The sequence below is a fragment of the Musca autumnalis genome, unplaced genomic scaffold (genome assembly GCF_047663935.1).
Source record: "Musca autumnalis isolate F117 unplaced genomic scaffold, ASM4766393v1 scaffold_4, whole genome shotgun sequence".
Taxonomy (NCBI): Eukaryota; Metazoa; Arthropoda; class Insecta; order Diptera; family Muscidae; genus Musca; species Musca autumnalis.
This window is the reverse complement of record NW_027411977.1, coordinates 89,278,526-89,302,515: the sequence shown is the minus strand read 5'-3', so window position 1 is coordinate 89,302,515 and position 23,990 is coordinate 89,278,526. Positions and strand designations below refer to the sequence as shown.

General features: G+C 37.5%; 1 protein-coding gene across 19 annotated transcripts in view; it reads left to right on the top strand.

Moving 5' to 3' along the window:
- LOC141403990 (carbohydrate sulfotransferase 11) overlaps positions 1–23,990 on the top strand; it is a 110,449-nt gene that overhangs the window by 15,758 nt on the left and 70,701 nt on the right. For 9 of the 19 annotated variants that reach the window (XM_073987147.1, XM_073987140.1, XM_073987150.1 and 6 more), the window contains one exon: positions 14,915–15,779. The exons of 4 other annotated variants lie outside the window; for them this stretch is intronic. In XM_073987147.1, coding sequence (XP_073843248.1) covers positions 15,648–15,779 — 132 coding nt within the window. In that variant the 5' untranslated portion in view covers positions 14,915–15,647. The remainder of the gene's footprint in view (positions 1–14,914; positions 15,780–23,990) is intronic. 6 more of the 19 variants (XM_073987151.1, XM_073987142.1, XM_073987152.1 and 3 more) reach the window with 2 other exon arrangements.

The window sequence follows — 23,990 nt, the reverse complement described above, 5'->3', positions numbered from 1 at the left end:
AAGGACAACATCTTCGAATACGTCTGTAACATCATCCCGCGTCGGCAGGTTCTATATTCCGGATTAACGCGAGTAAACATCATCTCGGCCAGGGGCCGTCACCCAGCAACTATAAATTCGTGTTCGTATGTATTTTATTGGGGTGGTATGTTCCGGAATGCCTGTTCCGGATCCTTCTGGTCCCTGTTGGGATAGAGCGTAACCCCGAACCATCGTTTTGCTCCGTTTGTCACCGTCTCATCCACCGCAACGGATTATGAAAGTTATCCGCAATCTCCCCAACAGCAATGCCAGCCGCAATCTTTAACAGCGCATATTGCTGTTTCAGTTCCTGACAATGTTAAGGCCTACGTACATAAGCTGCCTCGCCTGGTTACCTTGCTTGCTTCTGATAAAAGAATAAAAAAGAAAAGGGCAACCCAGTTCGAAATTCGCTCGGCCTCCTTTATTCTTTTATTTTTATTATGTCAAAAATGAAGCAGGAAAGCAAGGCAATCAGGCAGAGCAGCTTATGTACGCAGGCCTTTACATTCTTGCAATTCATCGAGGCAAGATCATTGAGATTGTTAATTTTATAAAACGGAGAAGTATAATGGTTGCGGTGATTTAAGAAATGGAGCACTCACCAGCATTAAAGGAGACTGCCATTGTTCGCCTGATATAATCATCGTGTCGCCTGGTCCGACGAATGACGTGACTTTGCAACCTGACATTTGCCTCGAGTCGGACCATCTCCCTATCCTCATCTCCATGTATAGACCACCCGACATTATAACTTCGGAACGCCGAACTTTTCTTAAGGCCTGGGTACATAAACCGCTCGGCTTTCTTTCTTAAATCATTTCTGTTAAAAGACCAGAGACCAAGTTCGACCTAATTGAAATGTGGTTCTGACATTTCTTTATTCCCTTACCAGAAATGAATTAAGTAAGAAAGCCGAGCGGCTTATGTACCCAGGCCTTTAATTCACCAACCAACGCTTCAGTAACTTGTGAAAAATGGTTAAGGCGTTATCGGACCCTGGTAAAAAGGGATGATCGCACACCTGCCATATTTAACAGCGTGGTTTTGACAGATCCGATGAGGTAGAAGGGTTATTTTAGCCGACAATTTATTAAACACCCCGATAACGACCGGACGAAGAGAAGTGTTTTACGTCGTTTGAGATGTCTTCCAGCTGAGGAGTTACCACAATAATTTACGATGGGTGTTGTTGCTGATGTTATCGGAGCCGTAAAATGCAAAGCGCTAAATAATTCGGATGAACCAGATGACAACAAAAGTGAATTTCATAGGCCGATCTCAATTTTGTCACCAGTATCAAAGATACTTCAGCCGTTACTCCTTTCCAGCATCAGAGTGTGTTATCCAGTTGCGAATCATCAATACGGGCTCCGGAAGCAGAACTGAACTTTAAAACATCTACCTTTCTGAAATTCCACACCCTAGCATCGGCATTGACATAATTACGTACGCTCATGGCGTCAGGTCCCACTGCTGATAACATTTCCGTCAGATTAAAGCCTATCTCATTGATCTTGTGGAGTTCTTCCACTCGAGGAATATGAAAATATCCGCCACAATGATGCCTGTTGACATTCTGCACACCACATGGTCTGCGGAGATCAAACTTCCACTGAATTTCGCAGGTCAATGGGTCAATAACTCCGACCACTAACTACCTCAAAGTCCTGGGGTTACATTCGATAGCTAACACAAGTCGGCCGTACATGTCACAGCCAGCTGCGATAAGATGAGAAGTAGGAACAAGATCCGCAAGTGCTTAGCCAGCAGCACTTGGGTAGAAGATAAAGAAACCTTGTTAACCACACACAACGCGATAGGTCGTAATATGGTAAGCTATGCGGCGCCAGCGTCGTGTGCCAACGTAAGTCATACGCAATGGAAGAACTTGCAACCTTACCAGAGTCCAGGCCTGAGAACCGCAACAGGATGTCTCTTCATATCTTCGGTGGACCATTTATGTACATGCATAGGTACCGACAGATCAGGAAAGATCTTCATGATCTAGAGAAGGAGGTCCAAAGATACAAAAGATAACCTCAAGATCCGCAGGATTATCAGACAGGTTTGTGGGATATTCATAGTGACGCAGTCTTAGGGGCTATACTCGTCAAAGCCTGTGGCAGTGGAAAAACAACAGCTACCTAGACAAGCGAGAGTTGTTTTTGCGCAACTCAGATCCGTTTGGTGTAGCCGCCACAATTGCAAAACATCTGCCAAGCATCCCAGTCCGCATGATACGCTGCACTTTTTCAACTGCCCAGCCAAAACAACTTACCTAACTCCACTCTCATTATCAGAGTACGTAAAAATACTTTAAATAAAATTTCCAATCGTTTCGTTTCGTATTTTCCATAGGAACAATACAAAACGAAACATAACCCTCTTTGGCCGAGCTCGCTGTTTAGTTTCGTTTTGTTTACATTCGTGAGTGCAAACAAAACGAAAAGCGAAAAGTACTCAACTCCACAACAACAGATAGAAAACTAAATAGTACTTAACACATGTGAATAAATCGAAAACGTTTGGTGGTTGATAAAATTCACTGTGGTATGCTGATGCTAACTTATAGGGTTGTTAAGCAATCACATGTGTGTGTGTGTGTGTGTGAGTGTGTCATTGACCATAACGCACGGCAAACGTTTCCCAAAAATACTTGTCGTTTCGGTGGTGAATGAAACAACTCGGCAAAGCATAGCCGAAGTTACATTTCACCAATCGTACGGTTTCCATCTTTTTACGTTGAAAAGTTTGTGTTTTTGTTTTGGTTGTGAGAATGAAACGATTCAGAGAAGCTGAAAAGTTTGTGGCTTTGTGTGATTGGTACGGGAATCGTTTTGTTTCTTTCCGTTCATTGCTCATTATGGACTAATTATATTCAAGTGGATTCTTTTCTGAACTTAGGAAGAAGAGTCGTATAAAATAAAGATGTGTACATACATATGTACTTACTTACTTAGCTGGCCCATTACAGAACATTTGTTCCATAGACCGAACTAAAAAAAAGATCTTCAATTCTCTCTGTTTAGTGCTTCGCTTTTTGGAATACCGCGCCTTGTCATCTCTTCATCCACTTGTTTGTGCCATCTATCCTTTGGCCTACCAATTCTGCGTGCACCATCGCTCATTCTTATTACATGGCCTAGCCAACGCAATCGCTGCATCTCGATACGTTTAACTATATTGATGTCGTTGTATAGCAGATACAGCTAGTGGTTCATACGACGTCGATATTCACCGTCAACGCAGACCGTAGATCTTTCGAAGAATTTTTCTCTCAAACACACCAAGCACTGCCTTATCTGCTTGCGCAAATCCCCATGCTTCGGAACCATACATCAGCACGGGTAGTATCAGTGTTTTGAAAAGCGTTATTTTTGTTTGACGAGTTGTGGCTTTGTAGTTAAAGTGCTTACTTAAGCCAAAGTAGCATCTGTTGGCCAATACAATTCCTCTTTTTATTTCACAACTGATGTCGTTTGTTGTGTTTACGGCGGTGCCGAGGTATACGAAGTCTGATCGTCCCATGATGTCTATATCATCAGCATAAGCAAGTAACATGTGGCTATTGGTGTAGATTGTGCCACTTCTTTTGACGTTTGCCTCTCGTATAACCTTTTCTAGCAAGATGTTGAAAAGATCACACGAAAGGCTGTCTCCTTGCCTGAAACCTCTTTTTGTACAAAACTCTTCGGAGAGGTTCTTTCCTATTTTAACTGAAGATCTTGTGTCAGTTAGAGTCACTTTACAAAGCCGAATGAGCTTTGCGGAGATACCAAATTCAGACATTGCTTGGAAAACCTTTGAACGTAGCGGGCTGTCGAAGGCTGCTTTATAATCTCCAGGATTTGCCGCAGGGTAAATATCTGGTCAATGGTGGACTTGCCAGGTCTAAAGCCACATTGGTATGGCCCAATTATTTCGTTGACCATGGGCTTTAGTCGTTCGCGCAATTTCCCTGACATTATCTTGTAGGCGATAGGGAGAAGACTTATGCCCCTATAGTTGGAGCATAAAGTCTTATCTCCTTTCTTATGGACGCGACACAGGATGCTCAGGTTCCAATCGTAAGGTACGCGTTCTTCCTGCCAGATGGAGCTAACTAGCTGATGCATACATCTTATCAGAGTGTCGCATCCGGTTTTAAACAGCTCGGCTGGTAGGCCATCAGCTCCTGCTGCTTTATTATTCTTCAGCCGGTTGATTGCTGTTTTTAACTCATCTTGGCTGGGCGGTATACATTCTATACCATCTTCTGGGATTGGATCTGTTGTATCTTCGGATATGCTCTTTCCATATCCTAAGCACACTATCTATATCAGTTACCAGATTACCTTGCTGGTCTCTACAGAAGGATGTGCCAGTTCCAAAGCCATCAGTTTGATGTTTCACTCTGTGGTAGAATTTTCGGACTTCATTCTGTCTCCTGTACATCTCGACTTGTTCACACTCCCACTTTTCCATCTCTCTAAATACCATGTTTCTTGCAGCTGCAAAGTCTATCAGCCTCATCCATTGTCAGATGTTTCACTGAATTTCCCGACTGTTGGGCCAAAGATATTCTCCTTTCCAATTTTGGCATTAAAATCGCCTAGTATAATTTTAATGTCATGGGCAGGGCAACGGCCATAAGTTTCTTCTAAGCGCTCGTAAAATATATCTTTGGTCTGTTCGTCATTTTCTTCAGTGGGAGCATGAGCTCAAATAAAGCTGATGTTGAAGAATTTTGCTTTTAATCGAATTGCATCGAGTCTTTCATTCACTGGGTCGAAGCTGGAGACCAGATGTTTTAACCTCCGACCAACTACAAATCCGCAACCAAACTCATGCTTTGTGTCATGGCAGCTATCATACAGTGCGTCACCTTTAGGTGTTGTTGTGACGCCTTTCCCCTACATCTGCCAATGCGTAAACTGCACCTTCCCTATAAAGAGTGCGAACATTCCAGGTGCAGATTCGCAGATCATGGTCCCTCAAACGTTTGTGGGGTTCGTCAACTTTAGAGGGGTTTGTTTTACTTGTGATGGTCATAACGCCCAAGACTAAATTGGGACTTATGACTGCGGTCTGGGCGATTATAAAACCTAAGATTCATTTTGGTCTTCATATTCGTTATGTCGGATAATAATGCTGGGGTGGAGCTAAAATATGATATTGTGTATTTTAACCATATATGGATGTGAATAACTTTCATATTTAGTTCATATATCTTCCTTCTTCGATGACTTTATTCTAGACTAAATTCGTCACCATGTTCCGATTTTGTCTACAAAATTTGGGTTTGTCTTTAGACAAAACCGTGAGACAACGAAAGGATGGTGTGTCATGAAATATAATTTACCGAAAGTAACCATGTGCTCACCTTGTCTCTTTTTGCCAAATATGTATTTACCTGTATCACCTGGGTGCCACCGTGGTGCAATGGTATGCACACCCGCCTTGCACACATAAGGTCGTGGGTTCGATTCCCCGGCCAGGCAACATCAAAACACTTTTCAACGGTGGCAAATCACCCCTCAGTAATGTTGGCGACATTTCCTGAGTATTTCAGCCATGTAAAACTTCTCTACAAAAGTGGTGTCTTAGACACGCCGTTCGGACTCGGCGATAAACTGTAGGTCCCATATCATTGAGCTAATATGAATCGGGGTGCACTCATTGATATGAGAGAAGTCTCCCTTGTCCCTCATGAGATGTTTGTGGAACAACTATATAACTATATATGTATCACAGTGTAGTGTAGGATATTAAAAATATATTATGGTACTGCACACAAATATTATCAAGTGTAAATGCTGTACATGGAACCGTCGTTTGGATTTTCCTTGTAGAGCTTTTACGAAAAGATTTTCTAATTCACTCATGGCCTTTTATATATATGTATATTATTTATTTATCTCCATAATATATTGTAATAATGTTCTACGGTTGTCGGAGTACATCACACATACTTACATAGGCATACACGTTTTTTCTTACATTGCGGATAATTGTTAGCGTTACGTTAGTTATACGCTCCAATAAACTTACATAGTAATCCACCAAAAGCAAAGTTAATGAATAGAAACTCTGACACAAAAGGACAAGCCCTCGCTCTGTCTAATGAACACACACACACTCATACGAAAAAAGCAAAAACAAATAATGTGTCATAATTATAAATGCATATCAGTGGTCGACGTTTATGTTAATGGCAAACAATGTGGCCACCATAATGACATAGACACACGTACAAGAACAGACATATATTTACATGCCGACATATGTATGTTTATTAATATGTCTGTGTATTTTTAGTTAAATTTATTTGTTTATGGCTTAGTTTTTATTCCATTTGTATTCAAATATTCGCGTGTCAGTTTTATTTACACACATAACATACATGCTATGTATGTATGTGTTTGTGTAGGCACAAAAATTCTATTTTAAATGTGAACACGGTTTGATGATTTCACCATTTGTATAACCTACACCACTATAAGGTAGTTGGTATTATATGTTTCGGAATTTGTTTGTGGCACCTTGAAGTGAGTAGAACTGGTATCACTTGATAACATTACGCAGGGAGATTTTGGAGTTTCGAAGATTTTTTTGGAGATGTTGAGGTGGAAAATGACGTTATAACGTATGTTCTTTTGAGTCTATAATTACGTTAACCAATCGCAATCTTTATACCCTACACCACACTGTGGTAAGGGGTATTATGTCTTTGTTCACTTGTATGTATCCCTTTTAGGGATATACATAGAATCATTTTCTGAGTCGATTTATGTATGTCCGTACGTCCCACACTGGTCGAAATCACTGATCTAGCGCCGCGAAAGTCACAAAATCGACTTATAAAATTGCGAAATATTTTGCATTGTATCGATTACAGACACTCTGACGACTATATTTTGTTTTTACTTTGTTCTTGTAAATTTTTGTTCAGCTTTTCACTATCCATTGCAAGAAACTTTGCTGCATCAGATTTTTAAAAAATTGTTGCAAAATATCTAACTTCATATTTGCTTAATTGTTAAATAAATTCTTAATGAAATTAAACAATAAATAATTCTTAATAAAATTAAACAATAAAAATAGAGGATGATAAAAATTAAATAAACAAAGTTAAATAGCAATAAATTTTCAAAAATTATGTATTATTTTTTGTTGTGTTTTTTAGTGTAATATACTTTTGTTAAATGTAACGTAACTACAAAAGTTCTCTAATGTCCAGTCCAATTCTTTTTCGACAAATTATATTGGACTTCCTAGATTCCGAATAATCAACTTTTGGCTGCAAATAGCCTCAAATCTTTCTGATAAATGCATGGAAAATGTAACTTAAATCCTCAAAATACAAAAAATCGGGCGGTACAGTTATATGGGGGCTATATCAAAACGTTGACCTATGTCCACAATTTTTGTTGGAGAATGTTTGTGTCCACTGGGAACTCCAACTACCAAATTACATCTAATTTGGGCGAAAAATGTATCTTAAATCCCCCAAAATACTGAAAATCGGGAGGTACCTAAAAAGGGCCTACACCCAAACGCAAGTTATTAATTTCGCGCCGCTAGATCAGTGGTTTCGACCACTGTGCGTCCGTCCGTTCGCAACATACAGGTCGCGTTTATTGTCCGATTTAGCTGAAAATTGGGGAATATCATTTTTTTAGGTATAGGAAGGACGCTATTGCGTTTGGTGAAAATCAGTTCAGATTTTGATATAGCTCCCATATACATTTTCGGCCGACTTCATGTATTTGCTGCAACAAACACGCTATATATATGTCCGATTTCGATGAAATTTGGAATGTAAGACTGAATTCGTTCTAGAAATAAATGTGCCAAATTATATTGAAATCGGTTCAGATTTAGATATAGTTCTTTCGATGTGTTCCTGCGATGTGCAAAGTTTAGACCAAATCAGAGACTCCCTTCAAGAATGTACATCCACCAACTTGATTTAAGTTTGGACTAAATATTATGAGTGACAATGTTTGGACCAAATCGCTTGATCCATTCGGGAGTTATTGTGTGCACCAGCAATACAGACTCCAACGTTGTCTGAAAAGAAGTTGGTCTTACCACTTCATCTTAGCACTAATAATGTAGAAAATGCTACATAAATAAAATGTAAGAATTACCGAAAAGTTTCCGCTGTATATTTTCAAAATATGGATATAATTTTTTTCGTGGGCAAGACTAACTAATGTGGTTGGTAGGTACTTTCGCAAGGAGTGACTCCCTAACTTAGATCAAGTTCCAAGATGGACTATGTCGGCGCATTCCCCCTCCTCAAAAAGTTAAGCACTTTTCCCATTGAATCCATCATGTCACATCTCAGATCGTATTCAAAATGTTATATCTGATAGTCCTTGTGACAATGACTAGAAATGTAGATTTTTTTCTAGAGGATGCCAATGCTTGTCAATGTCCTCTCGCAAAAAAGTGAGGTTAAGTCCAAGGATTAACTGCAGGCAGTCTTCTTATGCTTCCCTCGATGATGGCCTGGAAGTCCCAAGAATCCTTCCTAGTGGTGTTCTTGTAATTTATTAAGTATTATTGATGTAGCCAAGTGGTTGCTATGTACTTGGTCGATTCAATCCCTGACCGGTGGCAATCCTTTTAGTGTAATGTCAGCTTACATTTCCTATGTTTTTCAGCCATGAAAAACTTCTTTACAGGTGATGTCGTAAGACATTCCGTTTGAACTCGGCGACAAAAGGGAGGTTCCATTGATCCAATATGAATCGGCGTGCACTCATTGATGTGAGGGAAGTGTATGTATATATTAGGGATTTTATTCTTGTGGGATGTTGATTGGAACTGTCAGTGAAATAATTGGACTACTGTTTATTATAACTACAAACCAAAAAACATTGTTCCACAACATCCCATACGGGACAAGGGAGACTTCTCTCATATCAATGAGTGCACCCCGATTCATATTTAGCTCAATGATATGGGACCTACTGTTTATCGCCGAGTCCGAACGGCGTGTCTTAAGACACCACTTGTGAGAAGTTTTTCAAGGCTGAAATACTCAGGAAACGTCGCCAACATTACTGAGGGGTATTTTGCCACCGTTGAAAAATGTTTGATGTTGCCTGGACGGGGAATCGAACGCCTGACCTTCTGCGTGCAAGGCGGGCGTGCATACCATTGCACGACAGTGGCACCCAATATTTATTATAACTACCAATTCAAAATTTATTTTGACTGGTATAAAAAATGCTATTTCATTATACGGCATCGCGTCAAGAGGCCACAACCTTCAAAATACCGAAAAACGGGGGATACCGGGAGATGAATGCGTGGGCATATGCCGACAAATTTCAGGTTGAAAGTTTTACATATATCTCCAATGAAGACTAAATACCAAAATTCAAACATTTCGGTGAAATATTGAGGCCACAACCTTCAAAATACCGAAAATCGGGAAGTACCATTCTATGGGGGCTATATGAAGGCGTGGACCTATACCGAGAAAGTGGAAAGTTGTATACCCTTAAAGAAGACTAAATACCAAAATTCAGCCATTTCGGTGAAATGTTGAGGCCACAACCTTCAAAATACCAAAAACCGGAAGTACCGTTCTATGGAGACGATATGAAGACGTCGACCTATACCGACAAATTTCAGATGGAAAGTTGTATACCCCCAACGAAGACTAAATACCAAATTTCAGTCATTTCGGTGGAATGTTGTGGCCACAACCTTCAAAATTCGGAAAATCGGTAGGTAGTGTTCTATGGAGGCTATATGAAGGCGTGGACCTATACCGACAAATTTCAGGTGGAAAGTTGTATACCATCAACGAAGACTAAATACCAAATTTGATATTTTCGGTGGGATATTGACATCAGAACCTCCAAATACCGAAAATTGGGAGGTACAGTTCTACAGGGGGCTATATGAAGCCATAGACTTATACCGATCAATTTCAGGTGGAAATTTTTATACTTCCAGCTATAACTAAATACGAAATTTCAGCCATATTGGTATGGAATTGTGGGCACAACCTTCAAAATACCGAAAATCGGGAGGCACCGTTCTATGGGGATTATGTGAAGGCGTGGACCTATACCGACCGAAAATCGGGAGGTACCGTTCTAGGGGGCTATATAAAAACGTGGATCGATATAGCCAATTTTCAATACCAAGGAATAGGAATAGGAATAATAGAAACTTCTGTACCAAATTATTAAGCTCTATCTTAAAAATTGGGTTCTGTATGCTGATCACGGTGCTCTTGAAACAATTTTAAATGGAAGGTGCTTACACCTCGGAAGTTTTTGCGGATTCTGAAACTACAATGTTTATAGATGAGAAAAATCAAAAAACAAAAAAAATCGCCGGAGCGCTTTTTAAATAAATCGCAATTTAAGTTGAAATTTTTAGGGGTTGTTTAGGTTTTCGCGATTTTGCTTAGAAACCGCAAGTCCTATTAAAATGGGAGTAAAAAAAATGTTGTAGCTATCAAAATTCTCTACAAGATTGACATTTACGGTATTCTCGTCGGTTTTACCGTTTTTGAGATATATAAGTTCAAATTGGGACAATTCACATTCAATTCTATATCGCCCCCTTATAAAACAATGTCATGACTGCAAATTCCCAACATAAACTTATATATCTAAAAAAATGTTACAACTTAGGATAAGTTACTTAAGTCAGTCTTGTAGAGAATTTTCACAGCTTTAAGATTTTCTCTGGTCCCATATCGATAAGACTTACCGTATTCAAGCAAAATCGCGAAGCCCTAACAATAAAACCTAAAAATGTAAACTGAGCTACTTTATCTCAAAAATGGTAAAGGCTGGGAACAAATGATAAACGTCAATCCTCTAGAGAATTTTTACAGCTACAACATTTTCTTTAGCTCCATTTCGATTGGACTTGCGCTTTCCAAGCAAACTCGTAAAAACCTAAAAAAACGCGATTTATTTAAAAATCCCTACAGCGATTTTTTCTTGCTTTTGGATTTTTCTCATCTATGAACACTGCTGTTTCAGAATTCACAAGAACTTTCCCTGTGTAAGCGGTTTTCATCAAAAGTTAGTTAAGGCGCACCCTTCATGACATTGTTTTACAAGGGGGCGATACAGTCAGTGCATTGTCCCAATTTGAACTTCTATATCTCAAAAATGGTAAAAACTACGAAAATACCATCGTGAAAACCTAAACAACCGCTAAAAATGTCAACTTAAATCGCGATTTATTTAAAAAGCGCTCCGGCGATTTTTTTTTTTGATTTTTCTCATCTACGAACATTGTAGTTTCAGAATCCGCAAAAACTTTCATTTAAAATTGTTTCAAGAGCACCATGTGATATAAACAGGCAAACGGATGAACAGACGGACATGGTTATATGGACTTAGAATTTTACGATGTTCAAGAATATATATGACGAAAAGTAAAAAAAAATAACGTTGATGAAACCAAGGTTTGCACTGTCATAATTCGCGAAATATTGCAGTGTACCACGAAATATGACCATAGTTGTATCAAATGAAGTGTTTTTAATCAAAGCTTAAAAATGTTGCTATAAAAGTTAATTTGCGCGGAAGCTATGACAGCGTAAATGAATAAGAATAGGTAAAAACTCGTTGAAGCAAACGATTTTTTACGTGGTAAAACCGGTTAAACCGTTTAATTTACGGATATCTGTCCAAAGTAAAAGTAGAAGAGTGAATACACAATGAAGATTACACTTCTAATGTATCACATTTCAAAATCTCCACTACATCCATCTTTTATAGATGCTGACATTTTTTTAGCCCAGACAGCATCACAGTAATCCATTGCCAAAGGCCAAAATTTAGTGAGATATTTTTTCGAAAAACCCTAGTTTTTGGGTACAGTATTTACAATATCTTTTTGATTGAGCTGGGACCCCAAGATATTTTAGTTTTTTGATGGTCCGGATCATATAAATCATAGATCGTGAAAATCCATCCACTAGAACGGCGAAAACAGCAACTGCAAAAACCGAAAAATGTCCGCAAAATATTTTTGAAAATATCGCGGATTATATCGCGTTTTCTGTGGATCGTTTCCTTTTCAAATGACACATCACTCGCGCTTTTGCGAAAACAGTGTGTGATGCTACATCCACGGTTCTTGATGGATTTTATAGAAATAGGTTTTGATCGATGTATCTTTTCATGGATGATAGTGAAGTCGGATGCGCATAAAAAGTGTATGAACTTTGTGCAAATTATAAGCGTTATACTAAACTGCAGACGATGCTACATCTTAGCGGCCAAGGCAATTCCTGGCAAATGAGTTCAAATTGAAAGGGAAGAACTTCGCGATTTTCACGCTTTTCAAAATGAACATTACCCGATACAGTTTTATTTGAAGATTATACCCCACTTAAAGGAACCCGAAATTTACTTTAGCGTACTCCCTATCTTTCGCTAAAAGTTGGTGTGTTTTCGAGAAGTGATTAGTATACAAAATGTGGTTTTTGCGCGAAAATTACCTAAAATAGAAGAATAACTCCGACCTATTTTTCCTAAATTTTCTTCAACTAACTCACAAAATAATGTTTAATAAATATTTTCTCTTACAAAAATTTTATGAATTTACTCAATATATTTTTTATTTTTGCTATAATATGCAAACCACTAAACGGATTTGTATAGTTTTGGTTTCATTTGAATCTTCGCGATGTTTAGATTACGTACATATTTTTATATATTTTTCAGATGCATAAACAATTTGCAAACTATCAATTGTTTTGAATTCTTTCCTAATTTCCGCGAAAATTAACAACTTTTTCAGTAAAGTTATGGGACCTCAGTAAACATGTAGCATGCAGGAAGCCATAAATTAACAATGTTTCTCGATATAATGAATAGCGTTTTTATAAGATTTTTTCTAATAATCAGAATTGAATCCGCCATAACTTTTGTGCGCAATATCCAAAATTAGTATCTCGAGCAGATTTGAGAATTGGAATCACGAAAATTTGGTTGAAAAACATAAAATAGGGCCCTGAGGTATATTTCGAGAACAAGAGCTGAAATAAACAAGTAAGAAAAGCGTTAAGTTCGGTCGGGCCGAACTTTTTATACCCTCCACCACAAATTTCAGCCATTTCGGTGGATTAATGTTGCCACAACCTTCAAAATACCGAAATTCGGAAGGTACCGTTCTATGGGGGCTATATGATGGCGTGGACCTATACCTACAAATTTCTGGGGGAAAGTTTTATATGACTAAAGAAGACTAAATACCAAATTTCAGCCATATCGGTGTGATAATGAGGCTAAAACGTTCAAAATATCCAAAATCGAGAGATATTGTATTATGGGGGCTATATCAACACGTGGACCTATATAAACATTTTATGGTAGAAATGTTTCTTAGCCTCTGGAAACACAAAATACAATGTTACAACCGATTCGTTGGTCAAATGGGTCTAATACATTCAAAATATATTAAAATGACGCGTACTTTATAAGGGGTCTTATGTGGCGACTATACCAAAACGTGGACCTACATAACCCAACTTTGGTAGGAATGTTTTCTGGCCTCTGAAGACACAAAATACCAAATTACAACCAATTCTGTGGTCAAATGGGTCTAATACATTCAAAATATATTAAAATGACGCGTACTTTATATGGGGCCTTATATGGGGGCTATACCAAAACGTGGACCTATATAACCCTACTTTGGTAGGAATATTTTTTGGTCTCTGGAGACACAAAGTACCAAATTAAAACCAATTCGGTGGTAAAATGGGCCAAATATCTTAAAAATGCATTAAAACGACGACGCGTCACTCGTCATTTTGTATGGGGGCTATACGAAAGCGTGGACCTACATAGCCTGCTTTCAATACCAAAAGTCCTACGTAAATATAACATATTTTCCCAAAATTTCATCAACCTACGTCAATCCGTTCGGACGCTAGAGTGATTTCCACAGACGGACAGACAGACGGACAGACGGACGGACATGGATATATCGATGTAGAATTGCACGCTGATCAAGAATATATGTAGTTTGTGGGGTCTACAATGATTATTTCGAGTAGTTACAAACGTAGTGACAAACTTAATATACCCCCATCCTATGGTGGAGGGTATAAAAAACGACTTCCTGCTTTAAAAATAACTCTCCAATTAGGATGAAGCAGCCAACTATATTTTGTTGAACAATGTTACCGTCTAGCTTTCTGGATTTCGCTCTTCTGAAATTGGATTTTTTTCATTTGTAATTCGAATTTTTCAACTGTAATTCTAATGTTTCCATTTGTAATTTGAATATTTTCAGTTGAAATTACAAATAACAAATTTTGAATTACAAATGGAAAAATTCAAATTACAATAAAAAAATCGAATTTCAATTGGAATTCTCAAATTACAATTGAAACGTTTCGAATTTCAAATAATGAAATTACAACTAAAATTCTTCTAATTACATGTGAAAATGCTGTAGATCTTTTTGTTGAACTAGATTGGCAACTCTACCTAATGGATCTTAATAATAATTTTGAAAAATGTTGGTGGGAGTACCGGAAGTATTGAATGTGGTCCATTTTAAAATTTAACTTAGGCTTTGTTTTGAAGGAACATAACTGGCATTGCTCAACAAATCCCAAATTCTTTGGAACGATTGAATTTTACAAATGTTTAACCAAAACAATCTTATATAACCTCCCTATACCATGTTCATTAAATCATCTACGCAGCAAGATAATTCTATAACGAACGTATTCTCGAAAAGATATTTAGAATGAATACTTCATCTAATAGTTATGTACAGAATATTATAGTCGATGAACGACACAAGTCTAACAATTTGAATTCTAACTGAAGACGAACATTATCTCACAACGGCTTTTGTGCTAAATGGTATTTAATTTTAATTGCAATTTTCATTTCAGTGCATCCTCAATATAAAACTAAAGAAACACATAAATACTCTACAACAACAACAGCAAAAACCATAACAACTCAAATCTGTGAATTCAATTTGTGCTAAAAAGAAAACAGAAATACAAAAAAATCTTTTTAATCTCTCAACGTTAATTAATCGTTCGCTTTGTACATTATTTTGTCCGTCCAGCCAGCCAGTCAGCCAGTCGCATGAATTGTGTCTAAAGTGTATTTCAAAATAAACAACAACAACAAAAGCTATAAAAAAGAAGAAGAATTTTGCAAAGTAGAAAAATAATAATAAAAGTACTTAACCAAACATTCAGACACACGCTCCCGCTCAACAAAAAACATACATACATACAACATGCATCTAGATTTATATACACAAGTTTAAAACCTACGTATGCTTGGTGTGAAAAGGAATCAAGGTGTTAAAATTATTACATCCGTACATACATACAACAACATACATAGAAATAAAACGTGCATTCTACACTGAAATCTCCTCCAAGCTACATAAATTGCAAAAGCTGTGCGAGAGAAGTGTACAAACGTGCGTATACGTATCCACGAATTGCATTGCCTACAACACCAGCAACAACACAACGAAACCTCATCGTATCACTGCATTTGAAAGCCTAAGGATTGAGTCTGGAAGTTCGTGGCATATCTCAGTAAAGTGAAGTGAAGTGAAGTGGGCGTGTGTGTGTGTGTGCACGTTCTTTGAACATTTCGTCAATGCGTCTGAACAAGACATACTGGCGCGCCATAAGGCGTTATTTTCTTGTTTTCACGGCAATTGCATTCTTACCCCTGGCTTTGGTCTATTTGGTGCGCAGCGAACAAATCTACAAAATCAAAGGTTATGAGGTAAGTCTTAAAGTGTATCCAACCAACTAACCAACCAACCATCCATTCCACCATTCAACCCACAATCCACCAACAACACCTATAGATCCATCAATGTAGACTACTGCTGCTACCGCATTGTTTCTTGTTTCTTGGCTTTTGTTTTGATAAATTCTTGCTTTTCTTCTTGCTCCTAACATGCTTACAATAACAAAAGAATAAACAGTAAAGTAGCTTTTCTTTTTTTTATATTTTGTTTTTCTTTTTTGTTGTCTGCAGAAGTAGACGTTAGAACAAATAAACATACATACATATGTTGATAGGTAGTCATACACATGTGTATATAGGGATTTCTGAGTGAAATCGGAGACTTTCTTAACCCTCTGGCCGGCAAGCCTGCCTTTAGACGGGTTCCAGTAAATACGTTGTTATGCAGGTGTATTTTTTTAAAAATCTGTTTTTACAGTAAATATCAGTAAAGAATCGAAGGACGCTCTTACTGACAAAAAACACAGCGATCATTTGTCTGCTGATTACTAATTATTGAGTGTCAAAGTCAATTTTTAGAAGAAATGTGTAAAAGTATTATTTTTGAGAAGAGTCCAATTTTCGCAAAAGTATAAAACCGTATTAATTCACAATTCATCTATGCACAGTGGATCCACTTGTATGGAGAAAGTGGCTAAAAATATTTAGAGTGTAAATATCAAGCCAATACACCGGTTACAGCTTTGTGCTGCTGCGAAGAGTGTTTTAAGAGACCAAGAGCGTAACATTCTCCCCCCTTTCCCCTCTGGAGGGGGTATACGGTGAGAATTGTTTATGCTGGTAATACAAAATGACATGAACAATGGTCCCGATTATCTTATGATGCACAAATAGGCTTGGGGAAACAAAACAATTTCCAAAACAACATAAAATCCAACCAATTCAGCGGATTAAAAAAATCAACATTTTTGTCTGAAAATTGGTAAAATTTTTAATATAGATCTTATAGCGTTCTTCCTGGAAGGCACGTACCGCCAACGTAAGACAAATTTGGAAGAAGATTTCTTCATCTTGCCACTAATGCCACTTATGTAAATGTACGTTGTCAGATAACAGAGTTATACGCTAATATATCCATAGAAACCCTATTCTACGACAGCTTTAGTCAGCGACCCACCATTTATAGTCTCGCACTAGATGGCAGCTGATTTTAATACTGAATAATCTTAAACCCATGACCTACTTTGGAAAATTATTCCCGAGGTGGGCACTGGTGGGCATCATAACTAAAACCTTAGGACAAATTTAAGTATATGATCGAATTGGCATTACAAAATACACTAAGAAAATATGCAGCTAACTAGAATTCCACAACACGCTAAAACACTATTTTTTAATGAAAATTAAGCTATTACCTCCTCCTTCAAAATACACTATAATATTTTGCTATACGTATTAGTTTTGCGATATTTTGAATATATTTACTTGCACTTAAAATATAGGTTGTACTCACAACAAAAAATATTATTAAAATGTTCCGACTTTTAAAGCTATTCTTAAGAAGATCGCGTTCGAATGAAACAAAAACTAATATATTTTTAAAAAGTTCCATGTCATAGCATTCAGAATTGCCAGATGTTGTACCAAAATTTTGATATTCATTTTTTAAAGGCGGACCTACCAGTTGCAGTCAACTTTTGTGTACACATTGCTATATTCACAGACAATTTGTGTTTTAGTTTTCTCTAAACATTTTTATATTTAAGATATTCAAGAAAAATTTTTAAAAATGTTTTCCCTATGCAAAAGATTTTTTACGGATCCCAATCATGAGAGATACTTTTAAAAAAATCCTTTGAGACAATTTGTGAGTCAGTGGCATCCAACCAATTTGTTTCCATCAAAAAATATCTTCTTTGATGACACCACAAAACAAAGAAACCTGAGAAACTGGGATATGATGATATTTTCAAAATGATGAGAGTCTTAATAAACAATCTGATATTGCACCAAAAATATCGGGAATGCATTGACAAACAAAGGTATTCTAAAACAATTTTGACAAAATTTCGACAATAAATGCCCGCAAAGCCCACAACTACTGCCATAGCCTTTGCGACTGTGATGGTTTTTCCAATTATTCAACGAAGCTGGCGATAACGATGTAATTCCTCAAACCCCTGACATAGGAAGATCACCCAGTGTGGCCATTCGAATATCAAACACTAAATGCACACTAGGTGACATCCTTTTTTATTGGATATCTAGGATCGCCACCGTGGAGCAATGGTATGCACACCCGCCTTGCACGCTGAAGGTCGTGGGTTCGATCCCCCGGCCAGTCAACATCAAAATTTTCAACGGTGGCAAAATACCCCTTAGTAATGTTGGCGACATTTCTTGAGTATTTCAGCCATGTAAAACTTCTCTACAAGGTGGTGTTTTACGACAAGCCGTTAGGACTCGGCGATAAACAGTAGGTCCCATATCATTGAGCTAATATGAAACGGGTGCACTCATTGATATGAGAGAAGTCTCCCTTGTCCCGTATGGGATGTTTATGGAACAATTATTATTATCTAGGATCGCATCGATAAGTAATATTTTAATCAAAAAAAAAAAAAAATGTCCTGTTAGAGGGTTAAGAAGTGATTTTTGATTTCCTTTATTTTTTTAAGATTTTTTTACTAACGCATTGTTTGTCCGATTCAGCTGAAATTTGGGTAATATAATTTTTTAGCCATAGGAAGGACGTTAATGCTTTTGGTGAAAATCTGTTCAGATTTGGATATAGCTCCCATATATATTTTCGGCCGATTTGGCGTATTTGCTGCACCAAACGCTACATACGTCCGATTTAGATGAAATTTGGAATGTGTGACTGAATTCGGTCTAAAAATAAATGTGCCAAATTACATCGAAATCGGTTTAGATTTGGATATAGCTCCCATATATATGTTCGGCCGATTTGATGTATTTGCTGCACCAAACACGCTATATATGTTTGATTTCGATGAAATGTGGAATGTGTGACTGAATTCGGTATAAAAATAAATGTGCCAAAATACTTCGAAATCGGTATAGATTTGGATATAACTCCCATATATATTTTCGGCCGATTTGACGTATTTGCTGCACCAATCACGCTATATACGTCCGATTTTGACGAAATTTGGAATGTGTGATTGAATTCGGCCAAGAAATAAATTATATCAAAATCGGTTTAGATTTGGATAAAGCTCCCATATATATTTTCGGCCGATTTGAAGTATTTGCTGCACCAAACAGTTATTAAATGAATTCGGCCAAGAAATAAGTGTGATAAATTATATCGAAATCGGTTCAGATTTGGATATAGCTCTCATATATATTTTCGACCGATCTGTCCAATTTTGATGAAATTTGGAATGTGTGTCGGAATTTTGTCTTGTAATAAGTGTACCATGTTATATAGAAATCAGTTCAAATTGATATATCAACACCTCCAAATAATAGTATGCTAAGTCTAAAAAGTGAGTTTTGCAGGAGAAGCTCTCAAAGTTTGGAAATTTTTTTGAACTTCAGTACTATGCTAAGTCAATATTTGTTTATAACTTCTGTTCGGATTGACCGATCATTACCAAAATTAAACAGAATTTAAGTTAAAAGACGTTCGACACCTCCAAATAATAGTTTGCTAATTCTGAAAAGCGAGTTTTGCAGGACAAGCTCTAAAAGTTTGGAAATTTCTTTGACCTTCAGTACTATGCTAAGTAAATATTTGTTTATAACTTCTGTTCGGATTGTCCGATCATTACCAAAATTTGACAGAATTTAAGTTAAAGGACGTTAAATATAAAAATGTAAAGAACTTGAAAACATGCTAAGTCGACTTAGCATACTATTGTTTGGAGGCGTCGATATATCTCCTATACTTTACATATTCACAGTGGTGTAGGGTATCATATAGTCGGCCCCGCCCGACTATGATCCTTTCCTTACTGGTTTTGTATTAAACTAGAATTAATTACAAAAATGTTAAGTCCTTTTTGGAAGTGGGATTCGAATAACTACTATTTTTTCTTATTGTTTAGATTTTGTCAATAAACTTTTTCCTTTATACCAGTGTGAAATATTTGTTGGAAAATACAAAAAAGAAGATTTTTTTCTATTTGGACCAATATTAAAGAAGTTATGAGTATTTCTTTGCATAGAGTTTTTACAGAATTCGACTTTTTCAAGCCTCAATATCTCTGGAAACGATATTCTAAAAACAAAATCTGAAAATATACTGAAATGTTTTGCTGATGAGCAGCATCACCACAGCGAAAATAAAAGAAATCAAAAACCACCTTTTAAAGATGTTTCCAATTTCACTCATAAGTCCCCATATAGTACACACATATGGATTTACGTGTTTATGCACTTTAGTTATGCTAGGATGCGATTGAGTGTGCAAAAAAGTTTCTTGTTTTTCTTTAGTGTAGCTTTCAATTATTGCCTCATCCCAGTTTTTTTTACAAAAAGCATAAATTCTGTCTAAACTACATACATATCTACACACTCACGTTTATCTCATGTTTTGAAAGGATTAAAGATTTGCTATGATACATACAAATCTAATGTATCATTAAAGCCGATGCATAAAACATTTTTAATTTGTGATTCGAGATAGAACAGAAAGTCCATTAGTAACGCAACTGGGAATGACATTTACAGTAAGTTCAGATAAAGTCTTGTGCCTCCCCAATATAGTTCAGTGCGAATTTTAAAATACTTTTACAAAGCATGAGCAATAACTGAAACAACGCATTCATATGACGTTTCGGAAGTCAGCTTATATTCATGAATTGCCATATTTTCTTCATCATCTTTGTAGGAAGATATCCCAAATAGTTTAGTGTTTTACAGTTTTCGGTCTTCATTCAGAATCTTGTATAGAGCTGGCAAAGTTTAGGTGGCACTATCGATTGTATCGATATTATCAATCGAATATCAATATTTTAAACCGAACAGAAATGGTACATTATAGAAATACGTAATCAAAATCAAAAGTCGCCATTTCGATCTTCAAATTTCTACCTTTAAGTGAAAAGTTTTTTTACACCTAGCTAAAAGGTCTTCACATAGACGCAGGGACGTACGCAGATGGGGACCTTTACTTACTGTGTCCATAATGAATCTGGAGTCAGATGATTGGGTTTACCTGAGCAGTTAAGCAAATACAGCGTATAGTCGTTCCAATCCACATGTAGGGTATATATTGGGTATTGTGAATTGGGACGGCTGCATAATTGTGATCAAAAACCTACTCGTGTTGGTGTTGCACGTGACGTTCTTCTGCGACGGTGGATGGAGGAGGTCTCCTAGTACGAAAATACTGTATCTTTGTACTGCCTGCCCAACTGCATCAGTGTGAATGCTACCAAATACTACTTGATAGGCTCGTTGATCAACATCATGGACATTTTCCCACTAGGTTTTGACAGAGATGTTCAAGACGGTGACAACCAAACAGGTACTGCAACGACAACATCTTGTTGTGCTGACGCACCGATAAAATCTTAGCTTACTCATGGCGAGGTATAGATGTGTTGATTGGTTCTATCAGTTTAAAAATTAGGCCCACAAAGCCTTACATTTTACGCCTGTAACTTCGAAAACTATTTTGTCACCTATGAAAATGCTTTCTATGTAATAGGGTTCTGTTCGTAGTATATTTTTATACCCTCCACCATAATATGGAGGGTATAATTAAATTTGTCATTCCGTTTGTAACACATCGAAATATTCATCGGAGACCCTATAAAGTATATATATATTCTTGATCAGGGTAAAATTCTAAGTCGATATAACCACCCAGCAAAATTTTATGGAAGTGGTTCCATGAGATGCCATGATTTCACTGGATCTTTTGCATTGGTTCAAATGAAGTCGTGAAAGATCCGATCTTTTCATCAGCATTTGAACCCATTCGAAGGAAGTCGTGAAAGATCCGATCGTTTCATCAGCATTTGAACCAATTCAAAGGAAGTCGTGATAGATCCGATCTTTTCCTTAGCATTTGAGCCCATTCCATCGATCCAATAGAGATGAATTTTGTGTTTTTATTTTTACACATGTATATATTCATTTATTTATCTAAATATGTACGTTTAAAGCAATGTAAGATTTATTATGCTAGGTAGTCCCAATCATTGAGCTAAAAGTAGAGTCGGACTGCACTCTTTGGTATTAGTCGTGTTCCTTTACGTGCCTGAGGTTACCAGTTTTTACCCGCAAAGTGTTTCCTTACTTTTAAAAGCATACAATTTATATGAGAGCTGTTCACCACTTTTACCATTTTTGCAACAATTACCATTTTTAAAAGTTAAGGAACAGACCAATTATAAAAGTTTCCTTGCCTGCTCTAGAGAACGCTGCTCAACAAGATGATTTGTAGATCCCTAAAAAACAACAAACATTTCAAAAATGTTGTAAAATAATATTCACGAATTAGTAACCTGCAGTTGGAGTCAATGTCGAAATCTGCACTGCACTGATGGGAAGTAAAATCCTTTTGTAAGATGAATCAAAACCTGTTGCGGAGGAAGTAAACTCGGTTGCGTGCAGCGGCGGTGTTTAGACTGCAACAGCTGGGACGGCCGGAAGTCAAGTTTCTCACTTAAATATACAACCTGTCGCTTGCCAAACACATCGTTCCCGAAGTCTGGAAAATAGGCCAGCTACTGAAGCCCGAAAAGGATGCCAGCAAAGGTGAACCTTACAAACCGATTTCGCTTTTGTCGCCCGTAGCAAGGGCCCTTGTGGCTTTAGTTCTTCCAGCATCAGAAATAACTTTCCGGTTGCCGATCAATAGCATAGGATCCGTAAGCAGCACAACAACTGCGCTGAAGGCCATCTCCATATTAGCCGAGGACTCACTCAGAGCAAGCCGTGCGATAGAACAGTGATAGTGACACTTAATTTAGCAAAGTCCTTTGATATTGTCAAGCATCCTCGTTGTTTGATGCATTGAGCAGACTATGCACCGTCCAAGTTTGAAACGTTGGATAATAAATTTTAAGTGTGGGCGACAGTAGTACGTAGAATTTAGGATCAAGAAGTCCAAGACCCGTAGAGTGAAGAAAACCTCTTCTGAATTCCAAACGCTGCAGAAGGCATTGAGATCGTAACGTATGCGAATGATTGTACTATCTTGGCGTCTGGTGCCTTCCCTGACGACATTTGTGAAAGATGAACACCTTTTTGTCTGATCTTACCATTTTTTCCACGCGAGGAATATGCAAATACCAGCCAATAAATCTACGGCCACTCTGTTCACTACCTGGGCGGCAGAGTTGGGAACAATAGAGTTGAATGTCATGGTCGATGATAGCAGAATTCAGACCACAGACCCAGGCAGCCAGGGGGTCTTCATAATCTAGAAAGAGAAGTCTAACGTTACAAGGTAGAACGTCTAGATCAACAAGCCTTTCAACCAGGTTTAAGTAGCATTCACACGAATGCAGTAAACAGTTATCGTGTGAATGCGGTCTTTGGAGAACATCAACCATCTATCGCAGCGGAGAAGCGCCAGCTGTCAGGACAAACCAGAGTAGTTTTGGCTCAATACGCTGAGGATGGTGCAGCCGTCAAAATTTCCTGTAGGGCAAGTACTGATGACACCGTGGAAAACATTTGCCCAGCATACAGCACAGGCCCCCAAGACACACTGCCCCTTTTCAATTGCCCTACCAATCCTGCTAAGAAACTTAAGTTTGCAGCTTTGTGGTTACAAACCATATAAATAGCGAAATAGCCACATTCTTACGACTGATAGACCCAGAGTCAGATTAAGCAGAAAAATGAGAATACAAACATATTAACTACTGTTACAACAACGAGAACAACCTGCAATTATAGATGTAAACTTTGTGATGATAAATAAATTATAGTTATTTCATTAATTCCTTTAAATAAATAAAAAAAAAAAGAAAATCATTTTTCAATACAGCATTTTCCATTTTCCGAATAAAACGTGAAAATTACATGCCAAAGGGTTGGTGAAAATGACATGCCAAAGATTAGTGAAAATGCTATTCTTGGGAATTGGTTAAGATGGCATGCCAAAGGATTGGTATAGATGACATGCCAAAGAATTGTTGAAGATGTCATTCCATCGAGTAAAGATGACATGCTTAGGATCTGAAAATGAATTGCATCTTTTGGGGGTCACGCTCTTGTAAAAAGAATGAGTGAAGATGCTGAAAAAATGACATCCCA